The sequence below is a fragment of the Rhea pennata genome, chromosome 25 (genome assembly GCF_028389875.1).
Source record: "Rhea pennata isolate bPtePen1 chromosome 25, bPtePen1.pri, whole genome shotgun sequence".
Lineage (NCBI taxonomy): Eukaryota > Metazoa > Chordata > Aves > Rheiformes > Rheidae > Rhea > Rhea pennata.
Genome location: NC_084687.1, coordinates 1,730,425 through 1,746,566, shown reverse-complemented (window position 1 = coordinate 1,746,566; position 16,142 = coordinate 1,730,425). Strand labels below are relative to the sequence as shown.

General features: G+C 54.6%; 1 protein-coding gene across 2 annotated transcripts in view; it reads right to left on the bottom strand.

The window, feature by feature from the left end:
- Positions 1–5,422: 5,422 nt before the first annotated feature.
- SYT2 (synaptotagmin 2) overlaps positions 5,423–16,142 on the bottom strand; it is a 34,933-nt gene continuing 24,213 nt past the window's right edge. Inside the window, exons 2-9 of one of the 2 annotated variants that reach the window (XM_062594972.1) lie at positions 12,566–12,748; positions 12,297–12,466; positions 9,835–9,960; positions 9,426–9,593; positions 9,113–9,280; positions 8,535–8,652; positions 7,490–7,623; positions 5,423–6,593 (exon numbers count right to left, since the gene is read on the bottom strand). In XM_062594972.1, coding sequence (XP_062450956.1) covers positions 6,387–6,593; positions 7,490–7,623; positions 8,535–8,652; positions 9,113–9,280; positions 9,426–9,593; positions 9,835–9,960; positions 12,297–12,466; positions 12,566–12,731 — 1,257 coding nt within the window. In that variant the 5' untranslated portion in view covers positions 12,732–12,748 and the 3' untranslated portion in view covers positions 5,423–6,386. The remainder of the gene's footprint in view (positions 6,594–7,489; positions 7,624–8,534; positions 8,653–9,112; positions 9,281–9,425; positions 9,594–9,834; positions 9,961–12,296; positions 12,467–12,565; positions 12,749–16,142) is intronic. The other variant, XM_062594973.1, reaches the window with a different exon arrangement.

Here is a 16,142-nt window from a genome sequence, read left to right as displayed (position 1 = left end):
GCTTTGACTTTGCTTACGTCTTTCTCTAACAAGAACCAAGTGATGAGTTCGGACGAGGAAGATGAGGAACAGAGCTGGCCGTGGGTTCCCGGCACCACCTGGGGAGAGTGAGTCTGCCCAGTTGGGTTAGTTAACCTGTAACTTCAAAGACTAAACTAAAAGCAGAGAAATCATTGTGTGCACTGTTGATTTTTTCCATATGTCCCCATTTTCTCCAGCAATTTTACTCAGTGTATGTTTTGCGTTAGAAGTATCTGGGCATCTGTCTCTTGAGGGCAGCCTGCAAGTCTGGATTCTTGCTGTCATCTTGCTACGAGAGCATCGTCCCAGATCAAATTAAACGTCAGCACTGACCTAGAGGCCAAAAGGGGGGAGCTGCTGTAAGTTAGCTGTTCAGCTTGCAAAGCCTTGCTCTTTTGAACATTCCCTTGGCGCAACAGTAGCCATCATCTTTAAAAGCAGATTTTCTCTGGAGCTATGTACCTTACACAGTTGTAACAGGAGAAAGGCAACTTTGCAGACCCCACATACATGTCTCTAGGAAACTCAAAAGAAGGAATTGGAGAAAGATGTCCTGAAATCCATCTGACTCAGTTATAAGGCACCCAGGATAGAGTCACATCTGAATTAAAATGCGGGAAGCCTACAGGGATATGGATGGGGAGGAAATGTTCCAACATTGTTTGTAAATAGGAATTAGAGAAGTTTATGAAGCTGAAAGCAAAATACTAAAATGGCCAAGCATTTTCTTGCCAACTCCTGGCAGCTGGAGACATACTGCAGGCCCAGCTCCCTTTCAGTGCATTCACCCTTTGCAGGGCTGGAGCCCTACTTTAGCTCCACGCAGGAGCTTGGTCAGGATGAACCCGTAGTGAAGACATGAGCGCTGGAGCCCACGTCTTCAAATGTGTGTCTCAAGTGGGGTTGCTAGTAAACTCCACGTAGGTAGTGCAGTCTTTGAAGCTGGTTATTGCAGCTTGAATGCTTTCTCTGGGGGTTTATGGGTGTCCAGCACCTCTGCCAAGTAGGGCATGAATATATGAACCTAATGTGAACTAAATGTGAACTTAAGGACCAAACAGTAAGCGTTCAGGTGTGGAGAGCTTGGTGGTGACCTTTGACGTCTTATCAGCCACGCTTAACCGAGAGGCAAACTGCTCGGACAGCGGGCCGGGGGGTAATGTGTGTGAGCATGAGTTTGGGGGGACCGGGACTGCAGGCTGGCCCCATGCCTAGCTCCTGAGGCCCCTCACAGGGCTCCCGGCGCTCCGTCGTCCCTCGGCCCCCAGCTTGAGGTCTGGCCTTCCCCGTGGACGCCCCGCAAGCAAAAACAACCAGGGCAAAGCGGGGAGTCCTTTGAGCTCGTTTCTTTAATAAGGAGACAGATATCATTACAAAATAACGATTCGACATAGAGACAGAACCGACAGAGAGTCCACACGAGAGGAAGGGGCTTTAAAAGCAGCTTCCTGCCGGAGCTGAGCGCTGCGGAGACCGGGACGAGGACAAGGCGCCGGGCGGCAGAGCGGCACCGAGGGGCCGGGGCAGCGCAGGGGGCTGCCTGGCTCGAGCTGGGCCGTGCTGGCCCCCTTCCGCCAGAGCCCCAGCGCGACCAGGCACGGACCGGCTCGTCCCTTGGCCGCCGGCTTTGCCACTGGGTTTTTCAGGTGCCGCCTGGAAAGGAAGACGCGGATCTTTTCCCCTCCCTCCGCTAAAAACGGACGCTCGACCAGTGCCTTGCAGCGGGCAGTGCCCAAGCAGACACTCAGAAATGACCCGGGCGGCTTCAGAAAGCCCTTTTCACCGTGAGCTGTATCCCAACCCTTCCATTGGAGACGCCGCCGGCGGGAAGGCAAGCAAACGCCCCCTCCCAGCCCTGCGAGCTCTGCCCAGCAGCGGCGTGCCACTGGCAGCTCCGGCACCGAGCCCCCCCCCACCCCCCCAGGGAACCGGGAGACGCCTGACTCGACAGGGCTGGGAAATCGGGGGCGAGCGGAGGGGTGGGTCACAGCTCACCCGGGGGCCCTTCCCTGCCGGGATCCGACGCACCAGGGTCTCATATGGCTTCTAAAGTTGCTTTTGACGGTGAAACGCACCAACACAACACAGGACACCGAAGCCACGATGGTGCCGCTACCCGGCCATGGGATAAACGCGACAAGATACGGGCACAAGACACACATGGAAGTCACAGCGGCGGCAGCGATGGCTCACCCGCCGAGGGCTGCGTTGGCCTAGGCATGCTTCTTTTCTTGGCATATTTTCTTCTTTTGCACGATTTTGTTTTTGTTTGAATTGAAAACAAGGGACGGTGGAGAGCACTCGGGCAACGAGGAGTTCTTGCTCGTCACTGTCTCGGCCCCGCTGGGTGAAACGTGTGGTCAGGCACAGAGGTGCCGGGAACGCCCGCCTCGCCGGGGCGTGCTGTGCGGGCCAGCGCTGGTGCAGAGCTTGCAACATCGCGCTCAGCTCTAACCATGCTGCTAGTTATATATGGCTGCATCTCATGCACTGTTCATGGTGGATATATATCTAGGTCTTCATATATTTAACTACACACAACTAAAGGAGGGAGGGGTATCAGAGGCAGCGCAGATGGCTTTAATATGTTGGTTGTATTCCCCTTTTTTTATTTTAAAAAAAGAATTATTATGTATTAAAGTCACAGTTTCCCCCTCCCCGAGGCTTAGAGTCCAAATGGGAAACAGCAGGATCGGGATTCTGCTCTCGCAGGCAAAGCGGCGCCTGCAAGACCCCCTGGGCAATGCGGTGGAGTGGCGTGAAATCTGCGGGCGCATGCATGCGTTGCGTGGGCGTATGCATATATGCACGTGTGTGTGCACCTCCACCTGCTTCCCGTGGAAAGCCACGGGCCCATGCACGCTTGCATACCGCTAACAGGAACATTTGAGTGCTCTTACCAATTCCTAGAGTTCTCTTCCCCCCTGCCTCTTGCTCCCCCTCCCCCCTATAAATGTAAGCCAAGCAAATTCCCAGTGCCCATCTGCATGGGACTCTGCCGTGAGACTGATTTGAGAGGATGCTTCTTGCAAGTGCCCTCAGATGGGTGGCAGCAGCAGCACCCACCACCTCGTCTTTTCAGCTATCTATTAAAAAAAAAATAGTGTTTTCTTTCTCCCTCTGGCCACACAGGCTGGCAGCCCCAGGCAAGGCCTTGCTTGCGCTCAGACACGGCTGTTGGGCAACTGGGACTAATTAAAGCTTTGACTCGCCCTGTAGGTCCTCACTTGCTTTCCAACCACGCCTGGCTGCAGCAGGACCTGCCGGCATCGCTGCCCTCGGCTCTGTGCTGCTGCCATCCTACGGCACAACCTGCAAAGACCCCAAAACCTCTTGCACAGCCCCAGCAGCAGCAGAAGGGGGGGGGAGCAGGCAGTGCCCTGCCAGGCCAGTGAGGCTACCTGCCACAGGGACCTTCTTCACTCAACCCTTTGGGCCCCCACTATGGCCCACCAGCAATGCCAGCAGCTGCCACTGCTTGGAACTGAGGGTGACACAGGGAGATGCTGCAGCCCCAACTTGGGCTGACAGTAGCACCACAGGGCAAGTGGGGGCTCCTTAGGATAGTCCCAAGCTGGGGGACACAGACCAAATGCAGCAAGAAGTGGTGGTGGTAGCAGTTCCTGGAGGTCTCTGGTCAAACTCCTGCTCAGAGCAGGATTATTCCCAACACCAGGCAGTGGCTTTGGCTAACCAAGCTTTGAACCACCCTCCCTCTCCCCTCCCAGGATGGAGATTCTCCTCTCTTTGTAGACCTGTTCCAGGGCAGCACCTCCCTCCTAGGGAGAGCCTTGTCCTACTACTCAACCTGAACCTTCTGTGGCTGCTGCCTGCCTGTCACCAAGTCTGCCTCCATCATCTTTACCTGCCCTTCAGCCGCTGATCACATCCCCCTTGGCATCCCACCCCCTCGCTGGACTGAAGCACCCTGGTCCCTCCACCTCTCCAAGGGGGCTGTGTCCCCACCAACAGGGAAGGAGGTGGGGGAGGCAAAGAGGGTGCTGTATTTTAAGTGCAGCCTCTTCAGCATCAACCACAAGGAGGAAATGCCCAAGCCTGGGGGCTGCAGCCTCACATGTTCACCTTGAGGGAGAGCTGGGGCTGTGCTTGGATGGAAGTAGGTGCTGCAAGGGGGGCTACTGAAGTATCTGATGTTGCCAGGGTGAGCTTAGCTTTGGTGCTTGGTCTCCCAGCTCAGACTGCTCTGAGCACCATGCACTGAGGTCCCAGCCCTTGGCATGAGCGGGGCTGGCCACCTTGTGCAAGGTGGTGTGCTTGTCCCCCAGGGAGCTGTCCCCAATGCCTGGAGCATCTCTGTCTTCACCCTAAAGCTCTGTTTCTGCAAAGCTAGTCCTTGCTAAAAAGACAATGCTGGTAGTTACTTGATAGTGCAACCTAGTGTAAAAATCCCAAGCACAAAGGCCACTCAGACCAGGCTCTCCCCACCAGGCTCTTTGCCATAAACTTGAGTGGTCCTTGCAATGGGAGAGTTGGCCCCAGGGACCTCAGCCACAAGCCCAGCCAGTTCATCCCCAAAGGGATAGCCGAGGCACAGGGAACTCCATGGCTTCTTGGCCTTATTCTGCAGGAGGACTGGATGCTGGGGTGAACACCAGAGACACCTTAGCTGAAACAGCAGCTGGAGGCATGAAGGATGCGTCCAGCATCCAAAATAGCAAAGTATAGCAAATGCACAGCCTCTGGGGAATCGGAGCCAGTGTAGGGACAGCAGCTCACTCAGTCAGTACTCCAGTACAGACTGGGTAGAACTGGGCAGGGCCGATGGTTTCTCACCCTACAGCAGGGACGTGCTTGGTACAGGACATGCAAGGAGAGCAAGATGCACTGCCACAGGGGAAGAGGCAGCCCACAGAAGCTCTTTCCCAACCAAGGTCTATTAGCAACATGAATATGGCTTATACCCCCAAGGGGCAAAGAATGGGGTGCCTTTGGCAACTAACAGCTTTCTGTGGACAGCTGCTCACTGGTGTTTGGGGGGGTCTTTGGACCCTTGTTGGGCATGGCCTCGCTCATACTTTCCAAATGGGCATTGCTGCCTCGGTGGTGGGATGCTGTGGTGCAGTGGGAGCTCAATGAGACCGCAGCTGTCTAAGGGCAGAGGGTTAGGGCTGTGCTGGGGTTGCCTGGGGCGATGCAGCTCTCTGGCAACATCCTCCCAGGGTTGCCTTGGTGGGGGGCAGACCCCGAGGGCAGCGCTGCACTTCGGGTGCATGCTCTTGGCCTTTAGGGTAGCTGCAGGGATGACCACTGGCATGCACAGGGCCAAGCTTGGCCCCGTGCTGTGGAGCTGCCTGCTCCCCCTCCTTGTGTTTGGAGACCTCTCAGTGGAACCTTTCCTCGCGGAAACATCTGGATCCACAGGGTTTTAATCAAGTGTCTTCAGAAGACTTATGGCAGTGCAAAGCATGGTGGGAAATACATGCAAATGACCCCAGAGATGTCTTCATTTGGCCTTTGGTGATATAATAGCAGTCAGCAGAGATGGTAGCAAAGTCTGCAGGGCACCTGGCCAGCCAGAAGGAGCGCACAGCTCCCTTTGGCAGGCACCATGGGCCCACCTGGTACAGCCTTGCATGCACAGCCCATAATGTCTCTCCTCAAAGCAAGGTGTCAAGGCCACCAATGCTCAGAGTAGCATCCCATGCAGGGCCTGCTGCAACACCATGTCCCCAGCCAGATGGGGCTGAGAAGCCTTGGTACCTTGCCACAACACCAGTTTACAGCAGGCTCCCACAGTCTCTGCATACCTCTCACCAGAAAAAACTAAACCTGGAGATGGCTGTGGGACTCAGCAGTTCTCATTCTAACACCACATCTCTCACCTTCCTAACTGGGAAGGGTGAAGGGAGGCAGAGCAAGAGAGGGGAGGCATCCAGGTCTCTCCACAGTTTTGATGTCCACGCAGGTATGCATGCCCAAAGCAAGCACAGTGGGTCTGGTCATCTCACATTATCAGGCTCTGGTATCATCTCCATGCAACGTTGGACAGTTCCCCACATGAACCCAAGAGGAAGGATGGAGGAAACGTTGCTGTGGGCTGGTGATGCTGCAACCTGGGAAGGCCCCAGGACTGACTGTTGCTTTGCACCCTGGAAGGGATGGTGTATGGAGGCAATGGGACATGCAGCAAAAAGGAGCGATGCTCGAGAACAAAAAGAACCATCCAGTCTTTAACCTCTTCCCCTGGAAGCTACTGGGACTGTCTGAAAACCCTTCCACAGCCTTTAAAGGGTATTTCAGCTTAAAACAAAAACCAAATCCAAAGGTTGCGTAACTGAGGTATCAATAGCTTGGGGTCACTTAAAATGTCCACAGGCCCATGCTGTGCCGGCCAGCAGATCTTCCTATTTGTTTTTCCCAAGAGCTGCATCTACTTCCTCCTCTGGTTTCAGCGAGTGCCACTGGGCAATGGGCCTCCGGGGGTTGGCCAGCATGTCGGACCAGTGTCGCAGCTCCGTGCCCGTGGAATTGCAGCCTGTGAATATCTTGCCGATGGCTTCATTCTTCCCCAGCTTGTCATAATCGAGGACTGTGATGACCACTTGCACTTTCTAAAGAAGGAAGCCTTCTTTAGAGGCACAGAAAGGCACAACCGCCATGCCTGCTCCACAGCCTCCATGATGCCTACAAGGCCTGGCCCAGGCCCTGGGGTAGCTCTGCAGGGTGTCCCCGGGATTCTGAAAAACTGAGTCCTACCATGGCCCATATTAGGGACAGGATCCCCTCCATGTCCACAGTGACCTCAGCTTCCTTCCTTAAGGAGCCCAGAGCCTGAAGGCCACAACTGGGCCCAGCTTACCCTGATGTGGCCATTTGGGAAAGGGCACCAAGGGACAGGGTGGGACAGAGTACGAGTTGTGGGCTATGGCAGCTTGCTGAGGCTGGTCTGGGCCAAGAGGCAAGTGCAGAGAGTGGGATGGGCCATCGAGGGGCAAAACAGGCTGGCAGAGGGTTTCTGAGTGCAGAACAGCCAATGCATGTGCAATGGCGACATCTCTGTGCAGGGAAGCTTGGGCGTGTACCAAATGTCCAAAATATCCCCAGGATCACCCTATGCTACAGGGTGCTATCCTATGCTATGGACCCCCAGGTCCCTGCTATGCCTGCTGCTTAGCACTGGGATGAGCACTATGGGCCCAGCAGCAGAGGAAAGCACCATTCCAGTCATGAGCTGGGGCCTGGATCTTGGGTAGCTTCTCCCATGGGTGCTGCCCAGACATCCACTTCTGCCTCAGCCACCCTCAGCATCTGCCCTAGCTCAGATTGAGATAAGCTGTATTTCATAGGTGGTCAGACCAGAAGCTCCACAGGGGACCCAGATGCTAAGAAGCAGCCAGACCCTGCCCCAGCTTCAGAAAGCTCCCACAGCAAGAGGTGCCCAGGTCAGCCACAAGACCAGCCAGGCCCTCTCTAACCCCATCCTCCCCAAGAAAGTCAGCATACGAACCTGTATCTGCTCGAAGGGGATCTCAAAGCTGAAGGACTCATTGAAGTAGGGGTTCAAAGTCTTCTTCTTGACTGTAGTTTTCTTCTTCTTCAACCTCTTGCCATTCTGCAGCAGGTGGATCTTCACATAGGGATCTGGAGGAGTGGAAAGGTTTGTCAGCCAGGGCTGAGATGCCCATGGGATGCTCTGGGACAGATTCCAGCCCAGGACAAGATTCACCATGAGGGAAGGAGTCCTGACCAGCTCTCACAACAGTGGTATAAGCAAGGCCCGGCTCTTTGCTTGACTCTGGGCACCTTCTGGGCAAAGCTGTTGAGCAGGTAAAAGTAGTCTGAGGCTGGTGGCTGGAGGCCAGAGCTAAAATATTTGGGCTTGAGAGGATTTATAGGAGCAACTGGCCAAGGAACAGGGCTCTTCTGCATCCCATGGACTGTGGTTTTCCTTGTAAGAGGGCTGAAAATGATGGAGTAAGACTGATATAGGTGCTGGCTTACATTCTGCCTGTTACCCCCCTCACCACGTCCAGAGCAGGACCCCCAGCAATAAAGCTGATCCATTCCGGTCATGCAAATATTGCTGTTCTTATGGTTAAGCCAGATCTGGAAAGAGATGAGGACTCCTGGGTAGGGAGATCAGCCTGGAATGGATTTGAAAAGTCTATTCCAGCATAAAACATGCCATCAACTTTTAGGTCCACATCCCCAAGGCAAGGAGATTAGGACCAGCAGCAGGGGCAGAATAGCATTTTCACCACCCAGTGCCTACAGCATCCTGGTCCCAGATAACACCAGCAGACCCCACTCAGTACATCCTTCTGAAGGGACAGGAGGCTCATCCCACCACCTCGTCTCTTCTTACCCTCCAGCCCCAACCACACCTTCAGCTGCCTCCAACTCAGGATACCTCAGGCTCTGGAGAGAGCTACCCCAAGCCCTGCCAGGCTGACAGCCCCTGGGTCCTCCCCAGTAAAGGATGCTGAGACCAACATGGTGGGACAGGAGGGTTCATGCTCCCAGCAGCAGGGTGACTCTGAGTCTGCACCCACCTGAGAGACCCCCAACGTCCATCTTCTTCAGGTTCTTGGCCTCCAGGATGCAGACAGTGAGTTTTCCAGCAGTGGGCACATATCGGAGGGAGATGCAAATATCTCCTAGCTTCTCTGGCTGCCAAGCAGAGCAGGAAGCAGATGTCAAAGCCTTGCCAGTGCATGATACTGCAGAGTCAGGACACAGTCCTGCCTACAGTTCCTCTCAGATCTGGCTTAACCTTCAAACCTGCACAAACATGAGGCAGGCATGAGCTGGTACCCCAGGTCCTGGCACAAGGGTTTGATCACTTGTGTCTGGGGCAGGCCAGTCCGAGCACAGCACCCAGACATTGAGGCTCTTCATTTTTCTTAAACAAAGGCTTTCGCACAAAGGAATAACAGGGTTGGATCCTGCCCAGGGCTTGGGACTGAGACACCCTGGCATTCAGGTGCGACCCTGCAGCTTATGCGATTCTGAGCACTGTAGAATGGCCCAGAAAGCAGAGTTCACTCAGTGGCCAGAGCCACCCCACAGCTCAGCTCTGCAGGGTGAGGATATGAACTGCCTGAGGGCCTCACACTGGCCCAGCTCTCACCTCCTCCTTTTCGCCACTCTGCAGGTCCCGCCACTCCTCAATGGGCTGGCCTAGGTCCACTGTGTTCATGGGCACTTTCACTTCACCAATGATGTCATGCTTGGAGAAGCGATCAAAGTCGTAGATGGCCATCACCAGCGTCTTCCCACCCAGCTCCTGGTAGGGGACCTGCACAAAAAGGGCCACCAGTCTGGCAATGGGCTCAGAGGACCCCAGGCCAGGGAGCACCCACTCCTGATGGGGAGGGCCAACAAACAAGGAGAGGATGGAGTGGAAGATGCAGTCCCATGTTGTGGGAAACAAAGGGGTTCACCTTGAAGGTGAAGGTCTCATTGAAGGCAGGGTTGAGCGTCTTCTTTTGCACTTTGGTCTCATATTTCTTCTTCTTGTCAGGGAGCAGGAACACCTTGACGTATGGGTCCGAGGTGCCACCCATGTCCAGAGCTGGCAGTTCGGCAGCTTGGAGGATCCCCACTGTCAGCTGGGAAGGAAGAGGGAAGCCTTCAGCAAGACAGTCCAGCTCCCTGGGTACTTGCCTCCAACACAACATGGGGCAGGATGTTGTGTAGGACAGCAGTGAGCTCTCCTCCTCCTTCCTGAGCCATCAAGGCTGAATCCTGATGGGCCAGGGAGATTATTCCTCTCCAGATTTCCCCACCCCACCCCACCTCAGCAAACATCACTCCTGCATTTCCTTAAGCAAGCCACAGCCCTTTCATCACCTGGTTTGCCTGGAAATCATAGTCCAGCGAGAACTGCAGCTTGCCCAGGTTCTCCGGCTCCTTCTCCTCCTCCTCACCTTCCCCCTCCGTCAGGCCCATTTCCGCATCGTCATCATCCTGTTGGTCCTGCAATGGCAGTGGCAGTGCCCCACTCAGCCAGGAGCTATGGGTATGGCTGCCCCTCACCTGGAGGGTCACAACCCAGCATCCCCATCCCAACATCCATGCCAGAGAGAGGGAGGGATGCATGAGAACCTCCAGCCTCCCTAATCCTATTGGCATCTCAGCAGCCACAGCAAGAAGAGGCCCTGGGTCTTCCCCATGAGGGGAAAGGAGATCCAACAGGAAATAAAGCACCAGTGGAGCAGCTCGAGGTGGCACTGATTCTTCCCACAGCCACACAGACGCTGTGAAGCTTAGGAGGCACAAGGATGCCTCAGGGTACCAGGAGTTTGGGATCAACTCCAGCCAGGGAGGTTTGCTGCTTGCATGGGGCAGCTGCATGCAAACAACCTACTGCAAATGGGTGCAGCGACACTCTAGCCCCCCTGACCTGTGCTTGAGAGAGTGCTACAGCCTGTGATGATGGCTCAGCAGGGCCATTTTCAGGCACTGTTAACTTAGGAGTAGAGATACAACCTAATTCTCTCTTATCTGAGAGAAGGCCACCTCTCTTCATCAGCACAGTCAGGATGGTAGCACGGAGCAGCCATATGCCAACAGACTACTGAAAAGCAGACAAGCAAAGGAGCCCAGTTTAGCAGATTTTCTTCTTTGCACTCACAGACCAGACACTAGGATGCATTTAGGGCTGGCAGCCTTTCTGAGCAATAGCCCACCAGTGGGAGCTGCTCAGCTTCTTAGCGCTTTGACATGCCTTCAGATGTAGGCGGTGGGTCCCCAATCCCACTCTGGAAAAAGCTGATGATAGAGAAGAGAGGTTCAGCGTGGCACCTACCGTGAACAGCCATCCCAGGACAGTGAGAAAACAGAACAACACAGAGGGTGGGTAATGAGAGCACAGGGAAGGAAGAGAATGACATTACAGAAAACATCGAGAACAGGTAGTGCCAGGGGTGGTGGCAGGCTGTCTGCCATGGCACACAATGACCTACATCAAGGTCAGAAATTGGGCTTTTGACTTCAGCTGACTCTTTTGTGTGGGCTTCTTGAGTCCTGGAAGGAGCCAGGGTAGGACAGCAGACAGCATCTCTCCCTCCTTTCAGGAAGCCCCCCATATTCCCTACTGCTATGGAAGGGTGGAGACAGGCAGGACTGCTGGAGGAAGGCTCTTTACTGTTCTTACTCAACACTCATCAGTTTGGTCTTGTCTGGATACCCATGGTGCCTGCATCACCCCTGTGGCTCTGAGCAGCTGGACCAGTGTCCCCAAAATTCCTGTCCTCATCAGATGGCCCTGCGCTGAGCTGATGAATTCAAATGGCTGGGATTACCCCAAACCTGTTGGTACCAAAGCCTACTTCCAACTGCTACTCCTGACTCCCCTGTAATGAGGAGACAGTCCCAGCTCTACTCTGTAGAGCAGAGCTTAATGAGCATTAGCTTTTTTGGGATGAGAAAACGGAGTGGGATTTTTAGCCTATGGTCCTGCTCTCTCCTAAAAGCAGTGGCTGACTCAGCTTCATGAAATGAGAAAATAACTCTTGAGTACCAAGGTGGGGGAAACAAAAAGGCAAAAGGCATTAAATTAACTATTGCTGATTCAGATGAAGTAGTCAGCTAGTCCAGCCCAGGAAGCCGGTCCTGTGGTGGGCCATTGAGAACTGAAAGAGGAAAGAGAGCAGCAGCAGCAGCAAGATCCTCAAACCAGGGGGCAATCACAGTTGATGGGCAGGTTGCTGAAATGGCCCATGCTTTCCTGCTAGCCGGGGAAAAGAAAGAAGGGCTGGCATTGACTCCTCATGTTAGGAAAGATGGAGAAAAGTCTGACCATATCTCCCTCTAGCTTTCATCCCTATGGTGCTGAGAGCAGTTGCTGCTCACTGACAGCGTGCCAAAGAAAGCTGGGCTACTTCCAGAGTCATCTTCACTCATTGATCCAAGTTGTCCCTTGCTCCTCCTTGCACCTCACTCCACATGTGGAGGGGGAGCTACCTGCATCTGGGCAGGAAGAAATGCTTGCTAGGAAAGCTACAGCTCTGGCCCCAAAAGCACTGAGGGAGAGCTTCATGCCTTATGGCACAGAAAAGCCACACTACATCCACAAGCAATCCCCTTTTGTAGGGACAGCTGGGCTCTTTCCTTCTTAAGTCACACTGCACTTCCTGCTGCTGCCGTCTTAGCTGAAATGTTTGCATTGCTTCATCCTGGAGACCCTGGTGGCTCTATCCTGCTCTGCTGCCTGAGCAATAAATGCCTTGATGTGGTTCATAATTCAACTGGAAGGATGGTTCTAAAACTACATCTGTGGGAGGCAGCCAAGCAGTCAAGAAGAGCATTACCTGGTTCCCCGATTTCATATCCTTCATGTTCATTGCATTCTTCATGCCTTTGCCCTTCTCCTTCTTGTTCTTCTTCTTCTTGCAGCAGCATTTCTTGCAGATGCAGAAGCAACAGGTGAGAATAAGCAGCCCAGCTACCACAGCAATGGCGATGAGGGCCCAGGGTGGCACTGTGGACAAAACCCAGTGCCCCAGTCAGCCTCACAGCTCCCTCCCTGCCTGAGCCACCCCGCTGCCTTGTCCTCCTGGAAAAGAAGCTAGCTACTCACAGGGAATCTTGTTCAGCTCATTCATGAACTTCTCCCTCAGTTTGGCGAACATGTCCTCTTTGCTCTCACCCGGGCCCGCAGCCTCAGTGGAGTTCTCCATCGTTGCCATTGGCATTGTGGTGGCCACGGCCTCTGGAGCCATCATGGAGGCTTGCTTGAACGTCATGGTGGGTCAGGGACACCCTGCAACACAACATCACCTTGGTGGTCACCCCGTGGCACATTTGTCCTGCCTGTGCCCTCCTCCCTTGTCATGTGCCCTGTCAGACCCCTGCTGCTGCCACTTCTCCCCCTGCCCAGGCTGGACCTGACCCATCTGCACCAAGGACAACATCTGTATTTATGGCAAAAGTGACAATTAGGTGCTTGATCTTCTGTCTGAGGGTTGTGGAGTCCAACTGTTAGTGCAAGGAAGAACACAAGAGTCAGGACTTCTGGTACCCTCCATGGCTCTGGAAAGCCAAGATGATGCCCAGGTTTCCTGCACCTTTCAACCTCTCCTTTCTAGCAGCACTGCCCAGCCTCCCTCAAGCTGCGCTATGTGAACACAGAGCAAAACTGTGGCTCCTTCCTTGAGCTCTCCTGGTTGAAACAGCAGCCAAGGAGCCAGAGAGACTGGTCTCCAAACATCTGCTGTGCTGTCAGGCCCTGGCCTCCCCAGCCTGGCTCCCTCCCAGAGGAGCCCAGGGCAGCAAGGAAGCAAGTCCAAAGCCTCTGGGAGCATCACCTGGAACACATCAGCACTGGTGCCAGCTTGACGCCTCTTGGGAATATCAGGGATGCTGGTAAGGAGTTTTGCCTGGAGAGGCCACATGGGAAGAGGCGTTTTTCAGCCCAGGGAAGGATGACTGATGCCAGCGTGCTGAGCATCAGTGTGCTGATGCCTGGCAGGTGCAGCACATTAAGTGGGATGAGCTAGACCACTGCCATGTGCCCTTCAGGGAGTCATGCTCCTGGGAAGGGTGACATGGGACACCTCCACCCTCCTGGCTGTTGATGGCTCCTCTTCCACAAGATAGAGATGGAAAGAGGCAGTGAAGAGAGACGATGCCCTGCCTGGCACAACCAAGAGGTGAGCCTTTGAGCTTGGATAGTGAGCTCAGCTAGGGTGAATCAATCCCTGGACCCACGGCATTGAGTCAGACCTGGCCAGCGCAGCCAACCTGCTCATTGGCACTCTTCCAGCCAGATCTCAGCATGGGGAAGGCCGTGTGGATGCACAGTGAATGCAAATGGGAGGCTGCAAAATGCGTGAGCTGGATCCGGCCCAGATCTGCACTTGCAGATACGACGGTGCATGGTAGTGGCCAGCCCCCACTTTTGGCACGATCCAACCTGGCACGCAGCACAGTACTCTGGTGCGGCAGCTTCCCAGCTTGCTCCTGGCTCTGGAAAACCTCCCAGGATGTGGCAGAGAAAGTGACCATTCATGTCCTTTGAAGCATGTCATCATCACCCCTGCTCCAAGCCCCCACCTTGGACCCACGTTCCTGCCTGGGGTACACACCTCACCAGGGTGTGTGTGTGGGGGGGGAGTCAGGCAAATGCAGCCCTGGCCAGGCTGCAACTGAGCAGGCGAGGACCTGGGGCTTCCCCTTGGCCGTGCACGCAGGCACCAGTGAGGTCAAACCAGCACCTGCATCACCCCATCGCATGTCCACTAGCCCTCTCCCATGGTGACTGCAAGGGGACATGTTCCCCCTGGTCCCCATGCAGGGACTGGGTGGCATAACACCATGGCCTGTCACCAGGTCTGATCCTATCCCTCTCTTTTATCAGCTTACAGCCCAAAATGTGCCAGAGATGGAACTTCTGTGGTGCCACGTGAAGGTAAGACATCTCATTTGCCTGATCATTAACAATTTTCCGGCAGTCTCATCAGGACAGCGGAGCCTGCCGGCTCATTGCCAGCTGGGTGCCATGTCCTCACGTGGCTCCAGGCTCTTTTCTGCCTCCCAAGCCCTGCAGAGCCAAGCTCCCTTTACCAGCCCTGCTCTTTGATGGGCCTGGTGGCATTTCTGCTCCACCCAGGAAGGATGTGCAGGTACATTTGCAGGGTGATTGCTCGCAGATTCAGCACAGCTCTCAGCCGTTTCGGAGATGACCCTTGAGGGATGATAGCAGCACCTCCTGCAGTCATCCATGCCATAGGACTCCTCCCCCATCCCTGCAAGCACCCCACAGGGACTGGCCATCTTCCCCACATTCCTGTAAATGTGGTATACACTCCCGCAAGCAAGTTGTGCTCAAAGTGCCTCCACGGTCCAGCTCTGGACCAAAGCATCAGGGACCAGGCTGAGCTCCCCTCACCCATCCTGGCTATGACACCTTCAGCAGAGATCTGCTATGCTCATCACAGGCCACGTGCTGCACACACGCAGGCAGCAAGTGGACACACATGCAGACGCATGAGCACCCATCAGGACCACAGTGCTCCCAGCGGGCAGCTGGCAGGATCCAGCCCTAGGAGAGCCATGCTCCCAGAGCGTGGAGGAAGGGATGCTTCGAGACGGAGCTCCTCAGGGATCCTCAGTGACCAGGGCAGGTCCCAAAGAGACTCTTCAAAGATCAGCTGGTGAAAAAGAGGCCTTTGCTCCAAATGTAGGGCGCCAAAAAGAGGCAGAACAGAGCCAGTTTAGAGCTTGCAAAGCAAAGATAAGAGCCAGCAGCAAGCCAAGAAAATTAATGGTGCCACTGGGGTTAAGGAGAATGAAAGAGTTTTTAGATATACAGTGGGGGAAGCAGAGCCACACAGGAACGCTAATAATGGAGGAAAGAGCTGGCCTTGCTTGGGGTGAGGGATCGCTCTGGCAAGGGAAGAAGCCCCTTTGCTCCCTCTCTGAGACTCCCAACGTTGCCGTCCTCCATGCCTCCTCCTCGGCCCTTCATCCCCTGCAGATGTTACAGCGATGGAAAAGCTGCAGACAGCTAATTATGTTAATAATGCAGTAAATAACTCAAAGAAGGACAATAACCTTTACCAGCACTTCTGAGCTGTAAGCCATCGGCTCAGGTTTACAGGAGTGAGCCATGCAATGCTGCTCTCACCCCTTTGTGGCCAAATGGTGGTGGGTTATGGTGGGCTTAGGAAATCCCTGGGGAAAGCAGAAGCCAGGAAAGGAGCATCCTTGCCTCAAAAAGTCGACCCGAGAGAGACCCACAAGATCACTACCTTCAGTTAGCGCAGTCCAAGGTCACATCTATTAACAGCAAATGCATGCTTCACCACCTTTTATGAAAAGCTGTAAAACCCAAAGGCACAGCTGAGATTTCTAGGGCTGAAAACCAGCCCCGCAGCAGCCTCAGCCACCCTGGGAAAGAGCCAGTCCCTGCCACGGGGCAGCAGCACCGTGCCACCGCGCATCCTCGCTGCAAAGCCCGAGGCAGCATCCCTGCACCGCGCAAGGCGCTGTCGCAGCCGCTTGCAAAACTACCTGGAAAAACAAGCTCCCTTTAGACCTTAAGGGCTTCTAGCAGCAGCGTTTCTGGTGGAAATGCAATTCCTCCCTCCACTCGAAGCTATCCCGGCTGCCTTTGAAAGGGGGAAGTGCAAGTCCGACCCTTGTTGTCTTCCAGA